Source organism: Poecilia latipinna, unplaced genomic scaffold (assembly GCF_001443285.1).
Source record: "Poecilia latipinna isolate Pla-1442-1.1 unplaced genomic scaffold, P_latipinna-1.0 Scaffold214, whole genome shotgun sequence".
NCBI classification, from domain to species: Eukaryota; Metazoa; Chordata; class Actinopteri; order Cyprinodontiformes; family Poeciliidae; genus Poecilia; species Poecilia latipinna.
The window spans coordinates 232,607-254,199 of record NW_015112830.1 but is presented as its reverse complement, the minus strand read 5'-3'; the positions used below and the strand labels follow the sequence as shown (position 1 = coordinate 254,199).

General features: G+C 38.3%; 2 protein-coding genes and 1 long non-coding RNA gene across 3 annotated transcripts; 2 read left to right on the top strand and 1 right to left on the bottom strand.

Moving 5' to 3' along the window:
- Window positions 1-3,101: 3,101 nt before the first annotated feature.
- metap1d (methionyl aminopeptidase type 1D (mitochondrial)) lies at window positions 3,102-9,511 on the bottom strand. Its single transcript, XM_015031664.1, has 10 exons — window positions 9,420-9,511; window positions 8,096-8,256; window positions 7,568-7,717; window positions 7,334-7,482; window positions 7,038-7,080; window positions 6,775-6,938; window positions 6,575-6,672; window positions 6,389-6,436; window positions 6,217-6,295; window positions 3,102-5,339 (listed from the first exon to the last, which is right to left on the bottom strand). The coding sequence occupies exons 1-10, from the start codon at window positions 9,505-9,507 to the stop codon at window positions 5,255-5,257; spliced, it is 1,065 nt and encodes a 354-aa protein (XP_014887150.1). The 5' UTR covers window positions 9,508-9,511; the 3' UTR covers window positions 3,102-5,254.
- Window positions 9,512-11,247: 1,736 nt separating this feature from the next.
- On the top strand, window positions 11,248-21,315 carry LOC106946949 (calcium-binding mitochondrial carrier protein Aralar1-like). Its single transcript, XM_015031659.1, has 18 exons — window positions 11,248-11,334; window positions 11,998-12,051; window positions 13,405-13,550; window positions 13,890-14,005; window positions 15,045-15,184; window positions 15,295-15,441; window positions 15,799-15,937; window positions 16,032-16,125; window positions 16,268-16,352; window positions 16,995-17,076; window positions 17,163-17,321; window positions 17,604-17,656; window positions 18,097-18,177; window positions 18,592-18,732; window positions 18,842-18,980; window positions 19,417-19,575; window positions 19,673-19,763; window positions 20,301-21,315. The coding sequence occupies exons 1-18, from the start codon at window positions 11,323-11,325 to the stop codon at window positions 20,512-20,514; spliced, it is 2,052 nt and encodes a 683-aa protein (XP_014887145.1). The 5' UTR covers window positions 11,248-11,322; the 3' UTR covers window positions 20,515-21,315.
- On the top strand, window positions 17,663-17,947 carry LOC106946952 (uncharacterized). Its single transcript, XR_001424882.1, has 2 exons — window positions 17,663-17,793; window positions 17,839-17,947. It is a non-coding gene; the product is annotated as an uncharacterized LOC106946952 (long non-coding RNA).
- Window positions 21,316-21,593: the final 278 nt, after the last annotated feature.

The window sequence follows — 21,593 nt, the reverse complement described above, 5'->3', positions numbered from 1 at the left end:
AAAAAAAAAAAAAAAAGTAAAGTAATCTGACTGGTTCACAAAGTGTAAAAGGTTCATTTGGTGAAGGAAAAACACATTCTAAGAAACAATGTTACTGAAAAGATAATGTTTGTTTCATGTATTATCAGGTGCATTGTCTTTATACCTTATCTTCTCATACATATGCTCTTTAATCTTATCTCATTTGCAGAGAAGGTAAACCGTTATAAAGGGAAGTCATATTGCTATTGTGAGCTGCGCTCTAGTATTTAGAATAATGTGGGGGGATTTTCAAAAAAGAAACATTTATAATCTAAAATCTGCACAAGATGCACATTATTAGACGTCTTGCCAATCAAAAATGACATACATGTATGTTGCAGAGTTTTCTGGAAGAGTGGGCTCTCTCTTCTCCTTTAAAGTGAAAGGGGTTCTAGAACATCATGAAAAGGTCAAACTTTATTTCTCTGATTTACTGCTTTACTCTGACACAAGGAGTGTCCACCCTACCCTGAAAAATGGCAGTAATTTGCTTTGTAACAGAAAGATTGTATAGTCAAAGAAGTCAAGATAGATGTTATTACAAGGCCAAATGTCCCTGTTCAAAGGCATTATTGACTAAACATAATACATCTTAGCTCTGATATTTGGTAGCAGCTGGAAAGCAAAGAAGGGTGAAAGGGTTAAGTTTGTTTCCACTTTTTATGTCCACTTTTCTCTCAACTAGTGTGTTTTCTTTTCATTAACAGCAGCAATACCATTTCACTGACTACTGAGCTCAATAGTAAGTCAGTCTTCAGCTGGATCACATATTCCAGGGAGTAAAATGCAGAAAACTGGAGGAAGAACATTTTATTTTAACACACTGTTTCTGTTAGCCAGTAGCAGTTTGCATTAGCATAAAATCCAGACATTCTCCATTGGATGTCACTTTTCATTTTGAAAGTAACTTTTTTTTTTTTTTTACTCTATGTTCTATATCAAAATTTCTCAGTATAATCCAGTCTAAAATATGGGCAAATTATATAATTAACAATTATTTTAAGACAAATATTAATATATGTGACCGAGCTTGGTCTTCATCAGAGTCTTTGTCTGCTGTTTCATTCATAACTGAATCCGTTTCAGAATCTGAACAGTATATTGAATGACATATTTAGCAAGCAGAAATAAAACAAATAAAACATCCATATGTGCATTTCATCTACAGACTGAAATGCACATATGGATGTTTTTAGGATTGACAAGAGGAAGATTAAACCTGTTATTGTAGTTGCAGAGAGCAGGAATGCTATTCTGACAACTAACTCTGAAATGGCTTCATATTATGTAAAAACATGACGAGCTTCTCCAAGGTGATTGAAAGGGACTGTCTTTGTTTTTTGTTTTTTTTTACTAGGCAGTTTATTTTTTCTCCTTTTGTAAATGTTAACTTTTTAGCTTTGCAGTTTATTTCTTCTCTTATCCATTTTTTCTTCTCTACTCTTCTTTTCTTTGTCAAAATGTGACGCTATGACTAGCAGTAAGTTGGGTGCACAGTTGTTTTTGCGATCAGCTTGTTAAGGTAACACAGAACAGGAGCATATCCCACAGCAGATTATGACTGATGAGGACCAAGTCCGGTCACAACAGGCTCATCAGTACTGATTTTATTCTTTTTTTTTTTTTTCAAACTGTCACGTAAAACAAAAGGATTTTATCCTTTCCAAAGTGCCATTTTTATAGCCACCGCCTGTTTTACAACTGGGATCTTTTCAATTTTGTTGCTGAAAGCACAAAGTTTGATGCGTGACCCAGACGTCATGCATCAAAGAAGCTACAATACCATTTTGTTTAGCCCTGAGGAACTCTGATTTCTACCGTGCTTAATGGATTATTCAGTCAGACTCAGCTTTGTGCGAGCGAGATCTGCCTGAACAAGCCTGAAGATGATGCATCACTTCTTTGATACTGCAGCTTCACACGCCCTGGTGGAAACCAGTACTTTCCACTCTTCACTGTAAAAACCTAGGCAAATTAAACATCACACAGAGAATTATATTATCTGAGCTCATGGCATTTCTTTATCATCAGATCAACTTAATGTATATTGCAGCAAATCGAGATTTACTAATCCATGTTTTGAACACATTTCTTCTCAGAATAGACTGCAATTTTGTACAAGTTGAAACCCAAAACTCGAACTGTTAAAGCCAAAGAAAACACCATCACACAGATCATTTATTACACAAAACCTTTGAAATTAACAGAGAGGTTGTATGTTCTTTTTACCACAAGTACATTTGTGCCACAAAACATTTTTTTTATTTATTAAAAATTAGTTTATTTCACTTGGAAAAATTATGTAACCAATCAAGGGAAATGTGTTTGGTTTGGGTAAAGGATTTTGTTCCTTTTAGGTTTATCTAATCTAATATGTAATATAATGTAGTATATATATATATATATATATATATATATATATATATATATATATATATAAGCTGTAAAACCTGTTTTTCTCTAGTCCAAAGAAAAAGAGGATTGCACTGAGTGCTGTGTTCCTAGTGAACATTTAAGTGATGTGAATCTTTAAACAATAGAAACAACAAGACATAATTTATCAGTCTCTTTGGAGCAGCCTTGGGCAATGCATACCATCCACTCACACACCCACACATGCCCACGCGCACACACACACTACATGTAACACAGCGCTCTTGTTCATAGTTTGGCAAGCTGCTTTGGTTGTTCAGGATCAAGAAGTTTTTCAGAGGAACAAAGACTCACACAGACTGAAAAGATATAAACAGTTATCACGGCAACACAATGGGAGAGTAGATGAATTTCTTATTCCAGGAGCTCACAGCAAGATTTACACTGTACTAAGACTCCAGAAATTTCAAATTCTAAGTCTAGTTCATTTTAAACCTTGTAAATATCAGAGAAAACACCCCGTGCGTGTCTGCAGATCTGTTTACTTTTTTTTTTTTCATAGTTTTTAACAGTTTGTTTGCTAGAACATGTAGAACAATTTTAAATCCATGCGTACATATGTTTAGTTAACCTAATTAAGGAGACTTATCAATTAAATATAACCTAAACTAAAAACATACAAACAAATGAATGCAAATACAAAAAGATGTGTTTGAATGTTTTGTTGTCTTTATTTCCACTTTCTTATCCTCCAGTTTGTAGAAACCCTCAGGAATTGGGCGTCACCCAGTCTGGTTCAGCCTGAGGCCAGATGTCCTGGTTCAGCAAAGCTCAGGTGTTAGTGTAGCCCTTGGATTCACTGACGAAGCAAATCATTACAGAGTATGAATAAGCAGATAACATTTGTCTGTCGTGCATAAGGCATATCTGCCTGCACAGGTTTGGGAATGATGCGTCACTCTGTTAATGTCACAACGCTGCAGATCACCAGGGAAACCACAAATGTCTGTGGTGCTTCACGGTGAAAAGTCCCAGAAAGGTGTGAAATATAACAGCTTCACTCACAGAAAGACAGGGATTTAGGTATGCGCACCTGGAAAGTGAAACAGGCTTGAGGAACATCTTTAGGTAACAAATTTATAAAAGCTGGGTAAAAAAAATAAATTAAAATCTTACGCTCCCCAGTATTAAGATTTCCACTTCTCCACTGGCTGAGGATTTTTACAATAAAACTGCAAAGAAAGGGTTTGGGATTGAGTCCCAACATGCAGGAAAATAATGAAAGACAGCAGCAAAAATTCCCTCAAGTACCCCCCACCCCCTCGCTTTATCTACTTATTCTATGTTGCATATCTCTGCCTTCACTTCTCCACTTTTGCTGAATCTATCATCATCATAAAAATCCCATGCTCAAGCTGAACGTTAGGCTCTTCGTCAATCATTTGCAGGATGCCGATTATAAAAAAAATGTATGCGTCATCACAATCTGATTCATAAGGAGTGCAAGCTCCTTCAGGTTTGCACGTCCCGCCCTGAAAATCAAAGATCTTTAACAAATAACTAAAACTGTGATCAAATGTGGAGCCTGGGAATTTGGAGGGGTTTTTTCTGTACGTTAAATGAAAGTGTCACAAAAATATAAGTGAGTTGTGTCACCTGATATTAATCATTTAATATGTTAAAACTTGAATCATATCCTGGCTGAACACGACCCACCTTTATTTGATTAATCCTTCCTGCTTCGCCCACAAACTGTTGGCATGACCACACATACCCACTCTGCCTCACTCACACACACACACACACACACACACACACACACACACCAGCAGGAAATGAAAACACACCCTTACAACGGGCTGGGATCGCATATTACCGAGCCTCTTGAGATTTATCAGCATTTACGCAAACATTCATAGCGGTGTAGCGGCTAAAGCGGTAGCCAACCTCTTAGTTGCGCTCAAGATACTTTAAGAGCCTCGTCTGAACTTGTTCTCGCGTTTTGCTCAACATTGCATCAATCTGAAGACCGGATGCAGAGACAGGTCACAGTAAAGAAAAGTCAATAGATTGCTTTTACTTCCACCGAGCAAATACTTAACGCCTTCCTTTTTTAATTTGACCTAAAAATATAAAGTCAAGATATTACATTGCACAGTGCTTATCAAGCCTCTGAGCAATTAGTTTCAGGCTCTGCAACTTGGGGATGGTGCATAACTGATGACAGCTGCTTTAGATTAACGTCAACATGGAGACTTCAGTGTCAAGAGGCAGGCTTGCTTAAACTCAGATTTACACACGGGTTTTTCCACCCCTGCAATGAGGAACAAATACAAAAGGGTCAAATGGGGTGTAGAGCTGCTTCTATTTAACAGACTGAAAGGGCGTGAAACATTATCGGCAAAGTCCGAGTTTGTGCTGCCACCTCCTGGCTGCATTTATCTTCTGAATTTGGATAGGAAGAGTTCAGAGCTAAGTATTTCAAGAAAAATAAATTTCAAGCTTAAACACACAAAGGGAGTAAAACTAAAAAAAAGAAAAGAACATTATTTTATTTTCTTAATGTAACTTAGAAAGTTACATTAAAAGGTTTACACAAAAGGTTTATGTGAGGGGAAACTGGCATTTAGCTTAAGAAAAACGTAATTTGTAAGACAATGAAATGCCTCAACCACATAATTAGGTCAGCTTCAGCAGTAAGACTCGAGCTCCCGTACAACACACGGAACAAGATTGAAAACCTTGGTCTTTGCCATTCTACGTTAAGATCTGGTAGCATAACTGTTTTTCTTTTTTAAAATCACAAAAAGTAGCTTAGACCCACAACTGATGTACCATTCGAGGTAGCAGTCCATTTCTGTCACAGATTGTTTTCTTCTGGTAGTTTGGTGAGAATCTTCACTCCGTCGGCTGTGATGAGCACCGTGTGTTCAAACTGAGCTGACCTGTACAACCAAATTTAAACAACATTTTGTAAGGAGCAAATTCAATTTTAAACAGAATAATCCACTTAGCCCCCTTTCAGCCCTTTCCTCTCATCTTTCACCCTTAATTCTATGTTTGTAAAAAGTAGGGTAACCCGATTGTTTCTACCAAATATGCGTACTCAAGTAAACCAACAAGTGTAAACATTTTCTCAGTTGCTATGTTTACAAAAGCACAAATACAACTGTGATGTATACTTTCTGTGCATTACCAAATGTAATGAGTACACTTCATTTTGAAATAGACTAATCATCTTTATGCTAGTGTGTTTGTTTAGTTTAGTATAGTTAAATTATGTTGTTTTCAAGCAATATACACCACGTGGTACAGCATATTTGTCTGCTCTCTAAATCCATTTAGATACATTAAAGTACATGTATTTTTCAAAAGGTTACAATAGGCTTATATATAGTTTCATCTAAATGAGCATAAAAGTAATGAATGCTGAGCTAATGGAACTAATAGTGCATCAGCTTCTATCCGTGAATTAAGTGTTTAAGGGCAAAGACACAGTATTCAATCTAAAATCCAAACTATTTATTCTGCTGTCAACCTTTTTTTGTGTGTGTGTATCAAATTATGTTGTGAGCAAAAAACTTCAGAGTTTATTCTGTGGCGATTTGCAGATTTGTAACAACCTCCTGCAAAAAATGTAACAAGCCGAGCATAACTCACTCCCCAGTTGAGCCCTCCTAAAACGTTCATACCTCACTCAGTACGGTCCAGGAGACTCTGCATGCCACATGCTGAACAAAGCTCAGCAGTGCACTGCTACTTACTAACACTATCATTCAGCTTCAGTGGAATAAAACGTTACAAATACAAAGCACTTCTTACCTTTTATCGTCGACCGACACCGCGGTCCATTTGTCCTTAAGGATTCTGAACTCTGGAGACCCCTCCATCACTATAGGCTCTAACAGATCGAGATTAACAGACGTTAACAACCACTGATTCCAGACATTTGCATATTTAGGTATAGAAAAAAAAAAACCCTGGATTATCCTACCTATTGTGAAAGACATCCCTTCGTCCATGGTTATGTCGTTATCATTAGCTGAAAAGAGAAGCATTCTTTATCAAACTGGACCAATACAAGCCCTGTTTTTTTTCTTGTGAATGTATAATAATAAATTCATAGCAATAAAAAATGTCATTGTCTAAATCACATTACTGCAATTAGGAACCAACTTACCGTGGTGCCAAATCTCAGGATGGCAATGAAAATACGAGCCTATTCCATGTCCAATGAAATACGGACAAACTTGAAAGCCATCGGACTGGGCTATTTCACTGCAGATACAGAACCGATTTAACGTAAAGTGGTCAAACAGAAAAAGAACAACATCCAGTTGCATGTAAACATTTGACGCGCGTATTCGCCGCAAAGTATACCTGATAGTATTTCCTATAACACAAAGCTCCGCTCCTGGTTTGCATACGGCGATGGCCTCGTCTCTGCAACGCCTCGCCGTCTCCACCAGCCGCTGGCCGACCTCATCCACCTGACCAATCAAGAAGGTTTCTGAGGTGTCACCATGGTAGCCATCCAAATACACCTGTTCCAAACAAAGCAGAGGTAAGAAACGTGAGTTGTGCTGTTGACATCTGCAGCATAAGGTTTTATTTATAAAATGTGGAACACTGCATAAGCTTACTGTGACGTCGACGTTGATAATGTCACCGTCTTCAAGTTTGCGGCTGCAGATCAGAAGGTATCGCATTACATTTTAAAACGCCTTACATTTGCTACCTTGCTACACGTGGATTTCGTGGAAGTTCCCTTTATTCAGCACTTTTTTTTTTATTTGTTTGTTTTTGTTCTTTAAAGATTTGACATTGTGGAAAGATGTTACCCAAGTTTAGTTTATTTAAAAAAGCTTTGAAAACAGAATTAATCTAAAGATTTACCCCGACTTTAAAAAGAAATTCGCCAACTATTCAAACCGTTTACCTGTCAGGTATGCCATGACACACCACGTTGTTCACAGACGTACAGACCGACTTAGGAAAACCTCCATATCCAAGAGGGGAGGGGTAAGCATTGTGCCTGATTGTCTCCTGGTGCACAATGAAGTCTATTTCATCTGTTGTCATGCCAACCTGAAAGCCACAAATAACAGACGTTGTTGTTTCTATTCTGATGACACATAAACTTAAACAAGACTTGCGGCGGTTTTATTCCTACTTTCAGACTGCCTCCAGCAAGTAGAAGTACATGTCTGGCAAGTTGACATGCTCTAGCAAGGCCTTCGATCTGCTCTTGGTTCTTGATCTCGATGTAGTCTGGCCATTCTGGGACCAGCCCAGTGCTGACGTAGTCAGGCTGCACGATGTGCTTCAGTCAGAGGGAAGGTAAGAAAAGATGCATGTAAATTAAACTGAACTGAACTCTGAAATTAAATAGTTTCTGTTTAGATTAAACTAGCATCAATTAATGAAGCCAGTTGAAAACTAAAAGGGAAAAAATAGACTAGTAGGCTTCAGGAATGTGAAATTCAAACATGCAAGTTGTTACAATATGGATAAGTGAGAAAACGTCCTTCGCCTTGCATTCACTTTCATGTTTTTCTATTCAGCTCATCTGCGTTTACTTTTTGACCCATGGCTTTATTGTTCAAAAGCATCAACGTTTAAGCAGAAGTTCGAACTAAAAGACCCATCAATGAATCAAAAATCTTTTTTTTTTTTTTTTTTTTCCAGAGTATAATGATACCTTAGGTACTGCGTAGGCTGGCCGAACAGTAGCAGGCCGAACCACGTTGTGAGAACTTTTCCATTTCCGCCAGAAAAAGCTACGATGTTGCTCACACAGGAGATCTTTGGAGCGACTCCACCTTCCGAGAGATGAAACTCTTCGAAGGAAACAATTCACTCCTACAAAAAACATGATGTTTATTGTTCTTAATAAAAAGCTCATGCTCTTGTTAAAAGAATAGATATGATTTCCTTCGTTCAGACTTTTAAGAGTCGTACTTATTTATGCTTTCTTTACATTACTAACTACTGAATGATGCATGCGACAAGGAAGTATACAACTCGAATATAAAGTGCCATGCAAAACTATTTAAAACCCTTGATCATTGTTGTTTTATTTTGTCATGTTGCAATCAAAAACCTAAATATTTTATAACAGGATTACTTATGTTTTTGGCCAACACAAAGGAGTGTACAATTTTGAAGTGGAAGAAAAATTATCAATAGATTTCAAATAGGTATATGTGAAAAATATTTTTAAAAGTCTATATTCTGTCCCTCTGAGTCAAATATTTTGTTGAACTTTTCACAGCTTTTTGGGGTAGGTTTCTGCTAGCTTTACACATCCACAGACTGAACTATCTGCCCATTCTTCTTTGTACAGTGAGCCCACACTCAGTCAGTATATGAAGAATATCTGTAAACACTTGTTTTCAAGTCTTGCTAAAGACTCAACACACTTTAAGACTGGATTTTGACTGTACCATTGTAGTACATAAATATGCTTTGATCTAAACTGCTCCACAGCAGTTTTGGTTGTTTGTTTAAGGTTGTTGTTCTGCTATAAGGTGAACCTCTATCCTGGTCTAAATTGTCTTGCAGCCTCTTACAACCTAAAGCCGTCAGCCTTGACCTTTCTGCTGTGTTATTTTGGTCTTTATAAATGCTGCTTGGTCACAAATAAGCCTGATCCTTCACAGGAAAGTTGGATGAGACAGCGTTAAACACTTGATATCAAAACTGTGCATCTTCTCCCATCCAGTTTACGATTATCCGCTGTATCACTCACATAAACTAGTAATAAAATGCTAGTAATAAAATCAGAATTGGCGGCTGTAGCATAAAAGCTGTTCTTACGTTACCTTATTCATAGCAATCAATACAAATATAGATTAAAATAGTGTTCTGCTCATAAATAAGCTAAATAAATAATTTACAGTGTATTCAAAAGGGATTTTCGTAAAGGTTGCTATAGACTATATGTCGCTGTTTTAAATTAAGCCGCTAATGTTAACTGACTAACACTGAAGTAGCTGAATCGAAGTGCTAAGTTCATTAAATACCTTTCCTGCTGGGGAGCCCCACAGAGCAGCCAGCAACGGCGGCCGCCATTAAATATAACCTGTTGTGGTCACGTGATCGAAAAATCATTGGTCATGTGACTATAACTGGTTAACTTTGCAACTGTCACGTGACTCAGGTCTTGTGTAACGACTCAGCTTTATTTACATTAGGCCTTTTTTTTTGGCGTATCCATTCCCATCTTTCAGTCAAACAACAGAGTTAAGTGTCTGTTGTTACTCCTGTAGTTTTCAAATGATTAAGCTACAGAAATGTTTAAGCCTTTTTGGCGCCCTCTATTGAACATTATGGCTAACTGTCAAATGTGTCAAACCCATCAGCACACAGATTTAGCCCAAAATGTCAGGTAACAGGAGTAGATTTAAAAGTTGCCATCTCCTCCTTTTTTTTTTCTACTGCCTAATTACCAAATAAATAAAATGTCTCTTTTATTTAAGTTGTTTTGATTGTTTAATTTCTAAATAATCAAACATAATCACATATATAAAGCTAGGACTTTATCATACACTTCACATTGTATGGACCGAGCTATTGTAATACTGGATTCTAAATTTTGAGGTCAGTAGTATATTTGACCCCTTTTGTTGACCCTTACCATAAACAACTAAAAATAGATAACATTACCTCTATTTTAAGCAATGTGACAACCCCTGGTAAGTCACACAGCAGAGGGTCACAGCCTTATCAGTGAAAACAAACATTAGTCATATCACCTGTGAACACACAGCCACAGTCAGTTGTAAATATTTTTTTAAATAAAAGAAATCCTAAAAACGCCTAAAAAATGAAATGTATGTTATAATTAAAAAAAAACTTAAAAATCATATTGAATAAAAAAAAACTAGTCTAACTAGTAAGTGATACACTTTGGCCTTCTGCTTGAATAATATTTTTTAAAAACCTTTACTAAAACGTGTGTGCTAAGAATAGTTTTTCAATTACAAATACAATGTAGCTTGTTATTAAAATTATTTACTTTCAATTTTTCTTTTTAAATTTAATACGGGCAAAATGTTTCCAGCCTGTTAAGTAATCATAATCTACTTATTTTTGATACAAATGCAACCCCATATATAATAGGAACATTGGTGTAGGAATGTAGCTATGATAGAGAAGATGGCTTTCTATGACTCTATGTTGGAACATACTTTATTCTTAATTATTTAATTAAAAGGAGAAAGTGGTTCTTCACATTACCGGGCAGTCTTCCAAGTGTTTCTGAGTCAAACTTGATTTTATAAATGTTGACTCAATAAATAGAGTCGACATTTATTGAGTCAACATCAATAAATGTTGACTCTATGTTGCAACATACTTTATTCTTAATTATTTAATTGAAAGGAGAAAGTGGTTCATCACATTGCAGGGCAGTCTTCCAAGTGTTTCTGAGTCAAACTTGATTTAAAGTATTACAAGCATTGACCCAATTTTTATAAAGATATAGCTAAATTTAAACATTGGACTTATTTCAGTGAAATAAATTCTTTTGTCATTTTAATGTTTTGAACCTTCTTCTAAAATGTGGTTGCGCTGATCTACTTTCAGATTTGTTGTAGAGTATTGGTGACGCAGGTCGTTATTGTTGACCAATAGTCCAGGTATTAAAAAAACAGGCAACAATCCGCAGCTTGTTCACACACGCTGAGAGTGATGTAAGATTTCTCACATAAGCTCCTCTGTATTTGAGTGTTATCGCATTATAGAAGTATAGTAAGACCCCTGAGTCACATTTAATCCGAAATTGTTCTGTTTTGGTTATTTTGTGATGATTTGTGCGTTAAGTTTTATTTTTTTAACCGGTCGCTCCTCACTTTCCTCCTCAGACCTAGGGCTGAGGTGCGTCTGCGCTGCTCGCTCGCCCACTGCGTGTGACGTCAAACCAGCATGGCGGTCAAGGTGACTTGGGCATTGGTCTTTTATCCATTTCCCCACTTTTACTCTCGTGACTGTTGGTGTTTTCTGCTCTTTTTGTCGCGTATGAGTTATTGAAGCACGGCTGCGTGGTCGTGTCCGGGGAGGGCGTCTCGGGTGCGGTGCAATCCGACGCTGTAGCATCACTAGGGCTAACTGCCGTCCCTGCGGCGGTTGGCCTTGATGAGACATTAACGACTCAGAATTAGCCGGAAACCATAAGAAACCGCTTGTATGAGAGTCTGGTTAGCAGCAGAAGTGGCACTGTTTGCGAAGACTCGGGCTTTTGCTCGTACTCTTCGTTTCGCATTTTGTGGACGCAAACGTTAACATGTCGTGGCAGTTTGCCTCTCTATGCTAGCTTGCTACCCGGTTTCTCCATCTCTAGGTCTTTGCCAGTAGAGTGTAATATAATTTTGTCCACCTAACTTTTCCAGCTTAGTGACGACGAGCCCCTTTCTTTAACAGCTTTGACATTCCTGTGACATTTCCTGCTTTTGTTGAATGGAGTTAGCTCGTTTCGTTTTCTGCTGCGATGAGTGCAGCGCCTTGTAAAAACCTGACTGAATCAGCAGCTTGCTTGCTTGGAAACCTGACAACCTACACTGTCACTGTTGAATTGCTTATTCGTTCTGTGTTTGCTTGTAGGTGCAATCTACCAAACGTGGGGACCCAAATGAGCTGAAAACCATTTTCCAGAAGGTAAAAAGCTTTAACAGTTTTTATTCCTATAAAACTAACATCGGTTGTGCAAAACGACATATTACCAGTTTGCAAATAGCCTTCTTTTCTTAGATGAGTAAAAGTTTTCACCAGTTGTCCTTGGAGTCAATGACGTTGCAATCTACTGAGCTCCTTTTAATAGATAACTTTTTACCCGGTGACATTATATGATCAACAGACCTTGATCAAACTGGTATAAATAGGACTATATGATTGATTTTTGTACTTGAATTAAGATGACACTGATTATAATTTAACACTACATCAATAAACTGATTTGAACTAAGTGCCCTTTGCAGACAAATCAGTTGAAAGTCTCAATTGAAAAGTGTCATTTGTGCTTGCTGTAGTTTGCATGACTTTTAAATATATTTATTTTTTATGCCGTACTATCAGACAGTAGTTTCTCTCTGGTTCTTGAATGCCGCAAAGCTTAGCTTAAAGCTAGCACACTATCCAAAATTGAAAAAATAATTTCTGAATTGTAAACCTGCCAGTAAAGAACGTCACACCAGTTCTCATGCTCTGTTTAAATAAAAAATACTACAGTCAAACTAAAACAGCTGTTTACCAGAAAACACAGAGCAAGTGTGGGGCAGTGACAGAACCAGCATCAACGTTGTTTCCAAAACTACTAAAATTAGCAGTTTAAGCACTTCCCCTCCCAACCTGCTGCCTGAAAGTTCTTGACTAACTTGTTACATTTATGTTACTCTATAAAAAGTAGAATAGCAATATTAGATGCTGTTATGTCCAATTACTATGTTTTCTTAAACTTAGCATCCTTCAGTTTTGGTTTCAAACTCAAAACATCAATAAATGTTGTAGATGACTTGATTACAATTTCCTAAAACGTTTTATTTATATATATGTATATATGTGTATATATATATATATATATATACACATATATACATATATATATGCTTATATTCTAGCAGCATTGCTTTAAAAAAAAGCAATTGGATCATTTCAAATGTTTTGGTTTTAATTGCTATTCATGGTAATTATACCATGAGAGACTCTCTGTGTAATCATGGTGCTGCTTTGTGTGCCTTCACCTTGCTCTGCTGTCCGCTACATGTCAAGTGTGTGACCCGGCGTGTGATCTGTAAGTGGGTCAGCAGATTTTAGTGTCCTGACATTAACAGGTCAGATAACCGAGGAGCTCGAGCCAAAAGCATCAGCGCACATTTGTTTGCATACCTTCACATGTGCCCAGGCGCGTGCGGTCAATGCCGCGCTACAAATACTGTATTAGCTACTCCAGTTTTTCAAATGTAATGCCTGAGTATTACTGAAAAGGGTCGTTTGTCTTTTCTCTTTTGTTAGTACGCCAGCATAGTGGACAAGGATGGCGATAGGTTCATGACCCCGGAAGACTTTGTCCAGAAGTATCTTGGACTGCACACACGGATTCACCACAACCCCAAAACGGTCCAACTCATCGCCGCGGTAGCCGACACCACGAAGGACGGGTAAGCTGCTGCAGTCAGCGCACAGACACACAAAACCCCTGGCTTATCATTAATAATTCATTTCTTATGACATTTGCAGGTCAGTAGCAGTAATTATGCTTAAAGATAAGATAGGACTACGTGCGACTCAGCAGCAGGCCTTGTGTCATACATATACAGCAACATGCACACAATTGCTGTTTAAATGTGTTTTTTTTTTTTTGCTAATAACGCCTACGTGAAATCAGAGAGTTCTTTGTCTGACGGTGTTGTATGATCCAGCTTTGCTTTTTAATTTTGCCTTCCGTTATGAGATAATTGATTTTGTGCTCCTTTTGTTCAACCTACACCCAATTGTAGGCTGATCTCATTCCAGGAGTTTCTTGCTTTTGAATCGGTGCTGTGTGCGCCCGACGCCCTCTTTATAGTCGCCTTCCAGCTGTTTGATAACACTGGGACCGGCACCGTCTCATTTGGTATGTGTTTTTCACTTAACAAAAAATACTGTACGACGCTGAAGTGTTTTGGTGTAAGCTTGTTCTTATCGCTGAAGCTTTTGGTTAAAATTTTCTTGAATTATTTCAGCATCCTGACTAGGTATCCATTAAAAAAAATATAACATCCGGTGTCAAAAAGACACTTTTGTATTTGAAGTGACCCTTTATCTTATGTTGAACTTTACAACTTAAAGTTGTAAAGTTGAACTTTACAACTTAAAGTTCAACATAACTTTAATTTGACCTTATATTTGTGGAAATCATTACCCAGCATAGAATTGTTAACCAGATTAGTCAGTGGGCACATGAGTGGAATTTTGTAATCACTCTCATGACCGGTTTCTTTCCTCCTTTATTTACTTTCCTGTGTTACACGCAGGCTTTTTGTTGTGGCATTAACAAGATCAGTCAAATATAGTTCAATTACAAAATGATGCCTTGGTGAAAGTGTTCATACACCTTGGAATTTTTTTCACATTTTGTCATTCTACAACTACAAACTTCCATGTTTATCATATGTCAGTTTCATGTGATAAACCGACACAAAGCAGTATGTAACTGTAAAGTGGAAGAAAAATAAAATTGAAAACATTTTTAACAAATATACTGTAAATTTATGCCCTGCACCTTTTGGTAAAATCTTAAATAAAACGCATAATTGTCAAAAGTGGTCAACCAGTGTTTAAACAAAGTCCATCTGTGTGTCATTTAATCTCAGTGTAAATCCAGCTGTTTGGTAACCGCCGGAAAGTTTTGTTAGGGAACAAACAGTATTATGCTGTAAACATATTTTTCCTGAACAAGGTAGAATGGTCTAGTCAAAGTGGAGACTGGAAACCTATTGCAAGCCTTGAAAGCTGACGTTCCCAGACACACTCCATCAACTCTGATTAAGCACGATCCATTTCGCCAGGAGGAATTGTAAAAACTCTTCATCTTTGTAACCTGAAAAAGTTCTGTCATTTTGCAGGGCACCGTGTGCGCGGAATTTTATTCATGTCTTGTGCTTTCGCTGTAGAGAATGTGCGAGACATCTTCAGCCAGACCACAGTGCACCACCACATTCCCTTCAACTGGGAGTGCGAGTTCATCCGTCTCCACTTTGGCAACAACCGCCAGAAACAGCTCAGCTACTTGGAGTTCACCCAGTTCCTGCAGGTTCGCCGCATGCGCACACACTTGTTTTTACCTTCGATCCCTGTCCGTATTGAGTTTCCGTTACACATTTTGTCCGTTTCTTACGCTCGGCCTCGTGACGTGGTTTTCAGGAACTGCAGCTGGAGCACGCACGCCAGGCGTTTGCCCAGAAGGACAAGGGGAAAAATGGCGCCATCTCCGCGCTGGACTTCAGTGACATTATGTCCACAATCCGGCACCACATGCTCACACCGTTCGTGGAGGAGAATCTCGTTTCAGTGAGTGTTTTTTTGCGTGCACTGATGTCTTCATTCAAGCCTGCAAGACAGATGGACAAAAGTCAAAACAGAAACTATGATTTGATAGTAAGATTTTTTTTTTTTTTTTTTTTTGACAATTCCTCACACTAACCTTCAGAGGACTGTAAATCTCCTCACTCAGGAAATCTTTTTCTTTTCTTCATTTGGGTTTCATGATCAAAGGTGATAAAAGTTCTTAAGATCCTTGAGAAATTCTTGTTGCGATCATCTTTTAAGTTCTGTTCAGACCTTGTCTCCAAGTTTTATCCCCATCAGTCCCGAGTTTTTGTGTCACGATAAAATGTGATTTATTGTGTTGTTTTTTTCCCCCCCTAGGCTGCAGGGGGCAGCACTGCTCACATGGTCAGCTTCTCCTACTTCAACGCCTTCAACTCCCTCCTGAACAACATGGAGATGATCCGTAAGATCTACAGCACAATGGCCGGCACACGGAAGGACACACAAGTGACTAAAGGTGTGAGACCGCATTGCTCTCTTTTTAAAGTTTTGTATTTCACAAGTCTGTTTAGTTTGCAGTCATTCATTCCCATCTTTCTCCGTTTCTGCAGAGGAATTTGTTCATGCTGCCAACAAGTTTGGTCAAATTACTCCTATGGAAATTGATATTCTGTACCAGTTGTCAGGCCTGCACTCTGCTTCTGGGTAAAACCTCTTCTACTCACGTAATCTGGCAAATTTACATCTTGAATATATACCATTACTAAATTTACTGGAATTCCCAGGAAATACTCTGAACTTTGTGCATTACTGTGATGTAGGTAAATAATAAAATAATGTTTTTCAGACGTCTGAACCTGGCCGACATTGAAAGGATAGCTCCACTAGAGGAGGGCAGTCTCCCCTATAATCTGGTTGAATCCCAGAAACAGGTGGGATTAACTGTTCAAGCATTTCTGATTGATGTCACTGTAGATTTTTTTTCCTGTTTAATTAAACGATCCTACTTGATTTGCAAAAACATTAGTCAGCTGTTAAAGGTGTACATCCTTATTGGCTAAAATATTTATCCTATGCCTGTAATTAGGCCCTTCTGTCCTCACGCAGGATGTCGCATAAACAGGAACATTTTTTGACAAATAAGAGTTAATTTATTTGGAGAGAGGAACCCATTACTTTCTGACATCATTTTAGCATTTTCCTAAATGCTTCTTTGGGAGCCTTTTTTTGTTATTTGCATCTTTGTTCCCTATTTTCACGCACTTCATGTGAGTATTGTATGACGGGACAATGCTAAGGTAACTGAAGACGTGTTTTGCACAGTCTGGAATTTGATTCCAGTTTAAAGCATGAAAGGGTTTAAAAGTGCATTGTGATCAAAAAAGAGGTCATTTACCGGTATGTTTAAATATCTTGAAGCAGCAAAGCTTCTCACACTTTAGAAGACATTCAGTATCAATAGCAAAATATTTTTTAGATATATATATATATGTATGTATATATATATATATATAAAAACTTAAGAGTTGTTGATCTTCATTTGTAAAGTCACATTTCTGTTGCATCTCCACCAGTCCCAGGGGGAATCGTCCAGGCCTGTGTGGCTCCAGGTTGCAGAGTCGGCCTACAGGTTCACTCTGGGCTCCATCGCTGGCGGTAGGTTATCCTCGGACCGGTCAGTCCAGTATGTCTTTGGATCAGTCACGCCTGACCTTAAAAAATCTTTTCCGTTTGTTCTAAAGCCACCGGAGCTACAGCAGTGTATCCCATCGACTTGGTGAAGACCCGAATGCAGAACCAGAGGTCCACCGGATCATTTGTCGGAGAGCTGATGTACAAGAACAGCTTCGACTGCGCAAAGAAGGTTCTCCGCTACGAAGGTTTCTTTGGCTTCTACAGAGGTAGGCAGCACTCCCAGTGCTTTCTATCTAATCTCTTGTTCACATTACAATCCCTTTCTTATTCATATGAACTTTAATGCTTGTGTTTTTATGACGGATTCATTAAAGTAGTAGTTTATTTCTGTTACCTTATCTTGTTGGAGATAATGCCACCATGCAACTTCTTGTTCTCTCCTTTCAGTGTTCTCAGCTACTGATTCATTTTATTTCCTCTTAATTTCGCCTACACTGCTGTTTTTTCTGTTTTTGGCAATGGCCTAAGTGTCGTCTGTCACTCCACAGGTCTGGTTCCTCAGCTCATCGGTGTGGCGCCTGAGAAAGCTATCAAACTCACTGTGAGTGTCTGCTCTTTTTTATATATGTATATTTATATTATTCTAAAGATAAGATACACCAGATTTAGAGTCTTTAATCAAGATTGTGAGAGATGCTGTCACATTTATTCCATCCTGCTTCTACCGGCATCGTGTGTGTAGTACAGCTTAGTTATGTTTAGCTTTGCTGTTCTTGCTGGAAGGTGAAGGTATTGCTCAATGATGAACTTTTCCACATTTATTTCTGGTAAAACCAGAAACGTTATTGTGTTTTGCACACAGTATCACATTATTGTGAAGTGAAAACAAAAAGATCAAGGTTTACTGAACAGAAACGCACATTGCAGTTCAGATTCTGAAAACTATGAATCCTTTTCCTTCTACTTCAGTTATGCATTACGTTTTATGTCAAATAAAATGGATTAAAGTGTAATCTTCTGTTTTGTATTTGTCTTTCACAGGTGAATGACTTTGTAAGAGATAAATTCACCGAGAAAGACGACACAATTCCTTTTTTTGCTGAGATTCTGGCTGGTGGTTGTGTAAGTAGCAAACAGTTTTTGTTTTTTTTGTTTGTTTTTGTTTTGTTTTGTTTTTTGTTTTTTCCCTTAGGGTGCACTTATTGAATAAGTTGCAGTTTCATTATGCGTTGTTAAATTGCATGGATACCTTTTTAAAAATCTTTCACTATAAATAGAGGCAAAAAAAATTGCTTCTAGAGCAACATTTCAGACCGTATCCAAGGGAATATGTTGTTTTTTTCTTTGTTTTTGATAACTTTGCTTTAAGCTTTACATACCTTAGAAGGTGACGTAAAGCTTTCATCTAAATTCAATATTCCCCTTTGAGCTCAGTGAAGTTTAATTTTAAAGAACTGCTTCCCAGCTCGTCGTTTTTTTTTTTGTTTTTTTTTTTATAAAAATGAATAATAATCCCTGGACTCTCCTTTAATTCAGGCCGGAGGCTCGCAGGTAATCTTCACCAACCCTCTGGAGATTGTGAAGATTCGCTTGCAGGTCGCAGGTGAGATCACCACTGGGCCTCGGGTCAGCGCTTTGAGCGTGGTCCGTGACCTTGGCTTCTTCGGCCTGTATAAGGTCAGTGCACAGATCTTTTAGTATTTTCCTCCTTCTGGCATTTACACTTACTGTTTTTTTCACCTCCCCTCTTCCCCGTGGAATTCATTGTGTCTTAATGTTTGTCCAGGGTGCTAAAGCTTGCTTCCTAAGGGACATTCCCTTCTCGGCCATCTACTTCCCTGCGTACGCTCACCTTAAGACTCAATTTGCCGATGAACAAGGCAGACTAGGACCTCTGCAGCTTCTTACTGCTGGAGCAATCGCAGGTAACATAGAATTACAGTTGTTACGGTAACTTAAGTGTGCTTAAATTTAGCTTGAGAAAAAATGTGTCTCATGGTTATGTTAAAACAAATTCTTTCATTAGGTCAAGCAAAGCTGGTTATTTAGCTGGAGGAATATTGCTAAAATATATTTTCTGTTTTAACTCTGCACTGCAGAACTGACTGTCTCTCCGGCCTAATCTGTGTAGCTGTATTATTCAAAAGTTGAGGTTGTGTATAAATGCAGTATAGGATTACTTCAAAACTGATTAGGTTTTTAGTTAGGAAAAAAAAAAGCCAACTAATGTTAGCTGGGATGTTTTATCAGAAATCCTTCCTTCATCAACAAACTTGATAACATCTGTTTGTCCTTGAGTACTAAATGAGAAAATATAAATAAAAACCATATTTTTAAAAATATTTGTAATTGTTTCCCCAGGTATCCCTGCGGCCTCCCTCGTTACACCTGCTGATGTCATTAAGACGCGTCTGCAGGTCGCAGCACGAGCAGGACAGACCACCTACTCAGGGGTGATCGATTGCTTCAGAAAGATCATGAGGGAGGAAGGGTTCAGCGCTTTGTGGAAGGGAGCAGGAGGTGCGTTTCTCTCCGTACTCCTGAACACACACACTCACACACACACACTTGTACTTTCCTTCCCACTTAAGATGCAACGTGTCTTTTCCTCCTCTAGCTCGAATGTGTCGGTCCTCCCCTCAGTTTGGTGTGACTCTGGTGACTTACGAACTTTTGCAGCGATGGTTCTACATTGATTTTGGTGGACAGTAAGTTGTTTTTTTTTTTATTTTTGTTCTGTAATTAACGTTTTTTTTGTGCGTTATTTTCCTAAAGAAGTAAAGCTGATTAGAGAGAAATTGAATAAAAATATTTAGGATTCCAGCCTGGAAAAATCTGGATTTTCAATTTGAAGATTTTGCAAGTATGGATAAAAGAAGATAAAGTGTGGGAACATGTATTTATTTCCCATTTTCTAAATTATCATAAAATGTAATTCAGGTGATAAACTCTGCATAATGATGTTTTACAAACTGAAAAACTCAAAAGCCATAAAATCTTATCAATTTTTAAAAAATACTTAATTCATTATTACAATAAATCCCACAAATAATCATTATAAACTTTTTAAGACCCCATCGTCCTATTTGGACAAACTTTAATCGGGAAAAGTATCGAATTTGGACACAAAATGTGTAGGAGTGGTGGCGAACTGAAAAGCGATACTCTGCTTCGATTTTGATTTTGTCGCTCATTTATAGATTAGAATAGACAAGTGACCCACTCATCATCTCTGCTCTCTGCAGTCGCCCGGCGGGAAGAGAACCGTCACCCAAGTCTCCCAATCTAGAGCTTCCTCCCATCAACGCGGAACACGTCGGAGGCTATCGCCTGGCCGCAGCCACTTTTGCCGGAGTGGAGAACAAGTTCGGCCTCCACCTCCCCAAATTCAAGTCGTCTGGCGTCGCCTCCATCCATCACCCAGAGCCAGCTGTGTCCGGTCCAGCTAAGGCACCATAAGTGCCAAGCATCTTCATATCGCCTCTCCACTACCAGGAGCCAGACACGTAGATAAAACACAAACAAAAACACGCACACACACACACGACTCCACACGTTAGGGACCATTACCATAGGATCAAACACCACCAGCCTGTTGCCCTTTCCAGGGTGACGGTGTGCTCCAGTGGTCAGCGGTCAGCTTGCGGGCGTGGACACGGACGGGCGTGGCTGCAGGCCACCAGGCAGTCGGCCGGCGTCAGGAGAGGAGCGCTGACTGTGTTGCATCTTCAGTGGCTGTGTGCTCCTGGGAACTCCATCTTTTTGTGTTCCTTCTTTCAAAACGTTTATGTAAAGCTGAACCTCGGGCACTCCTTTCTGTCTCTCATGAGTAGATGATTTTGTTTTTTCTTTTTCTTTTTTTTTTGTCTGATACTCAGTTTGAGTAGGACTTCTCTTTTCGGGCAGTGGGCATAGGATATATCCGATTTGACGTGTGCAGTGTGTGAGGTTTTTTTTCTCACCGCGACTCCTCACACGGGAGACTACATACTGTATATATTGTATAACTGTACTGAGGAAAAGTTACAAGATCAGCCTGCATCATTACACAGCAGCTGTAATGCCATGGCAACGGTGGGGCCTTTTGGTCCTGGTCTCTGAGAATCACTCTTACTGATGTACAGAGCTTTTCCTTTTTTGTTTTCTTGTTAAAACAAGAATCACGAGCAGAGAATTAGGTATTAATAAATTAAATGTATCTCAATTCATTCATTGTATTTTAAATAAATAAATAATCCATATGTTTTATCTTTACCTGTATTCGGAGTTTATTTTTTATTTCAATGAAAAAAGGGAGAGCAATTCTTGTTTCAGGAATATCATTACAATGCAAGTGTTTGGAAAGAAGTCATCCTGTATATACAATACATCCGGCATGGTTAGTTCAGTAGACTAGAATAATGAATGAGGGGAAATAAAGATTGAGGTTCTGTATGGAGGAGGAAGGGGCAGAAGATGCACCAATCAGATTTTTGACTGACTTCCAATCCTTTTTTTTTTTTTTTTTTAAAGTTTAAACCCTCTATGGGCCAATTTTA

Coding starts and splice junctions, on each gene's coding strand:
- metap1d (XM_015031664.1), bottom strand. CDS start 9,507: ATGATTTTTCGATCACGTGACCACAACAGGTTATATTTAATGGCGGCC. Junction 7,483..7,567: donor TTGCTGGAGGCAGTCTGAAA/GTAGGAATAAAA, acceptor TGTGGCTTTCAG/GTTGGCATGACAACAGATGA. Junction 6,939..7,037: donor TTATCAACGTCGACGTCACA/GTAAGCTTATGC, acceptor TGTTTGGAACAG/GTGTATTTGGATGGCTACCA.
- LOC106946949 (XM_015031659.1), top strand. Junction 14,006..15,044: donor GACCGGCACCGTCTCATTTG/GTATGTGTTTTT, acceptor CTTTCGCTGTAG/AGAATGTGCGAGACATCTTC. Junction 19,576..19,672: donor TTTGTGGAAGGGAGCAGGAG/GTGCGTTTCTCT, acceptor TTCCTCCTCTAG/CTCGAATGTGTCGGTCCTCC.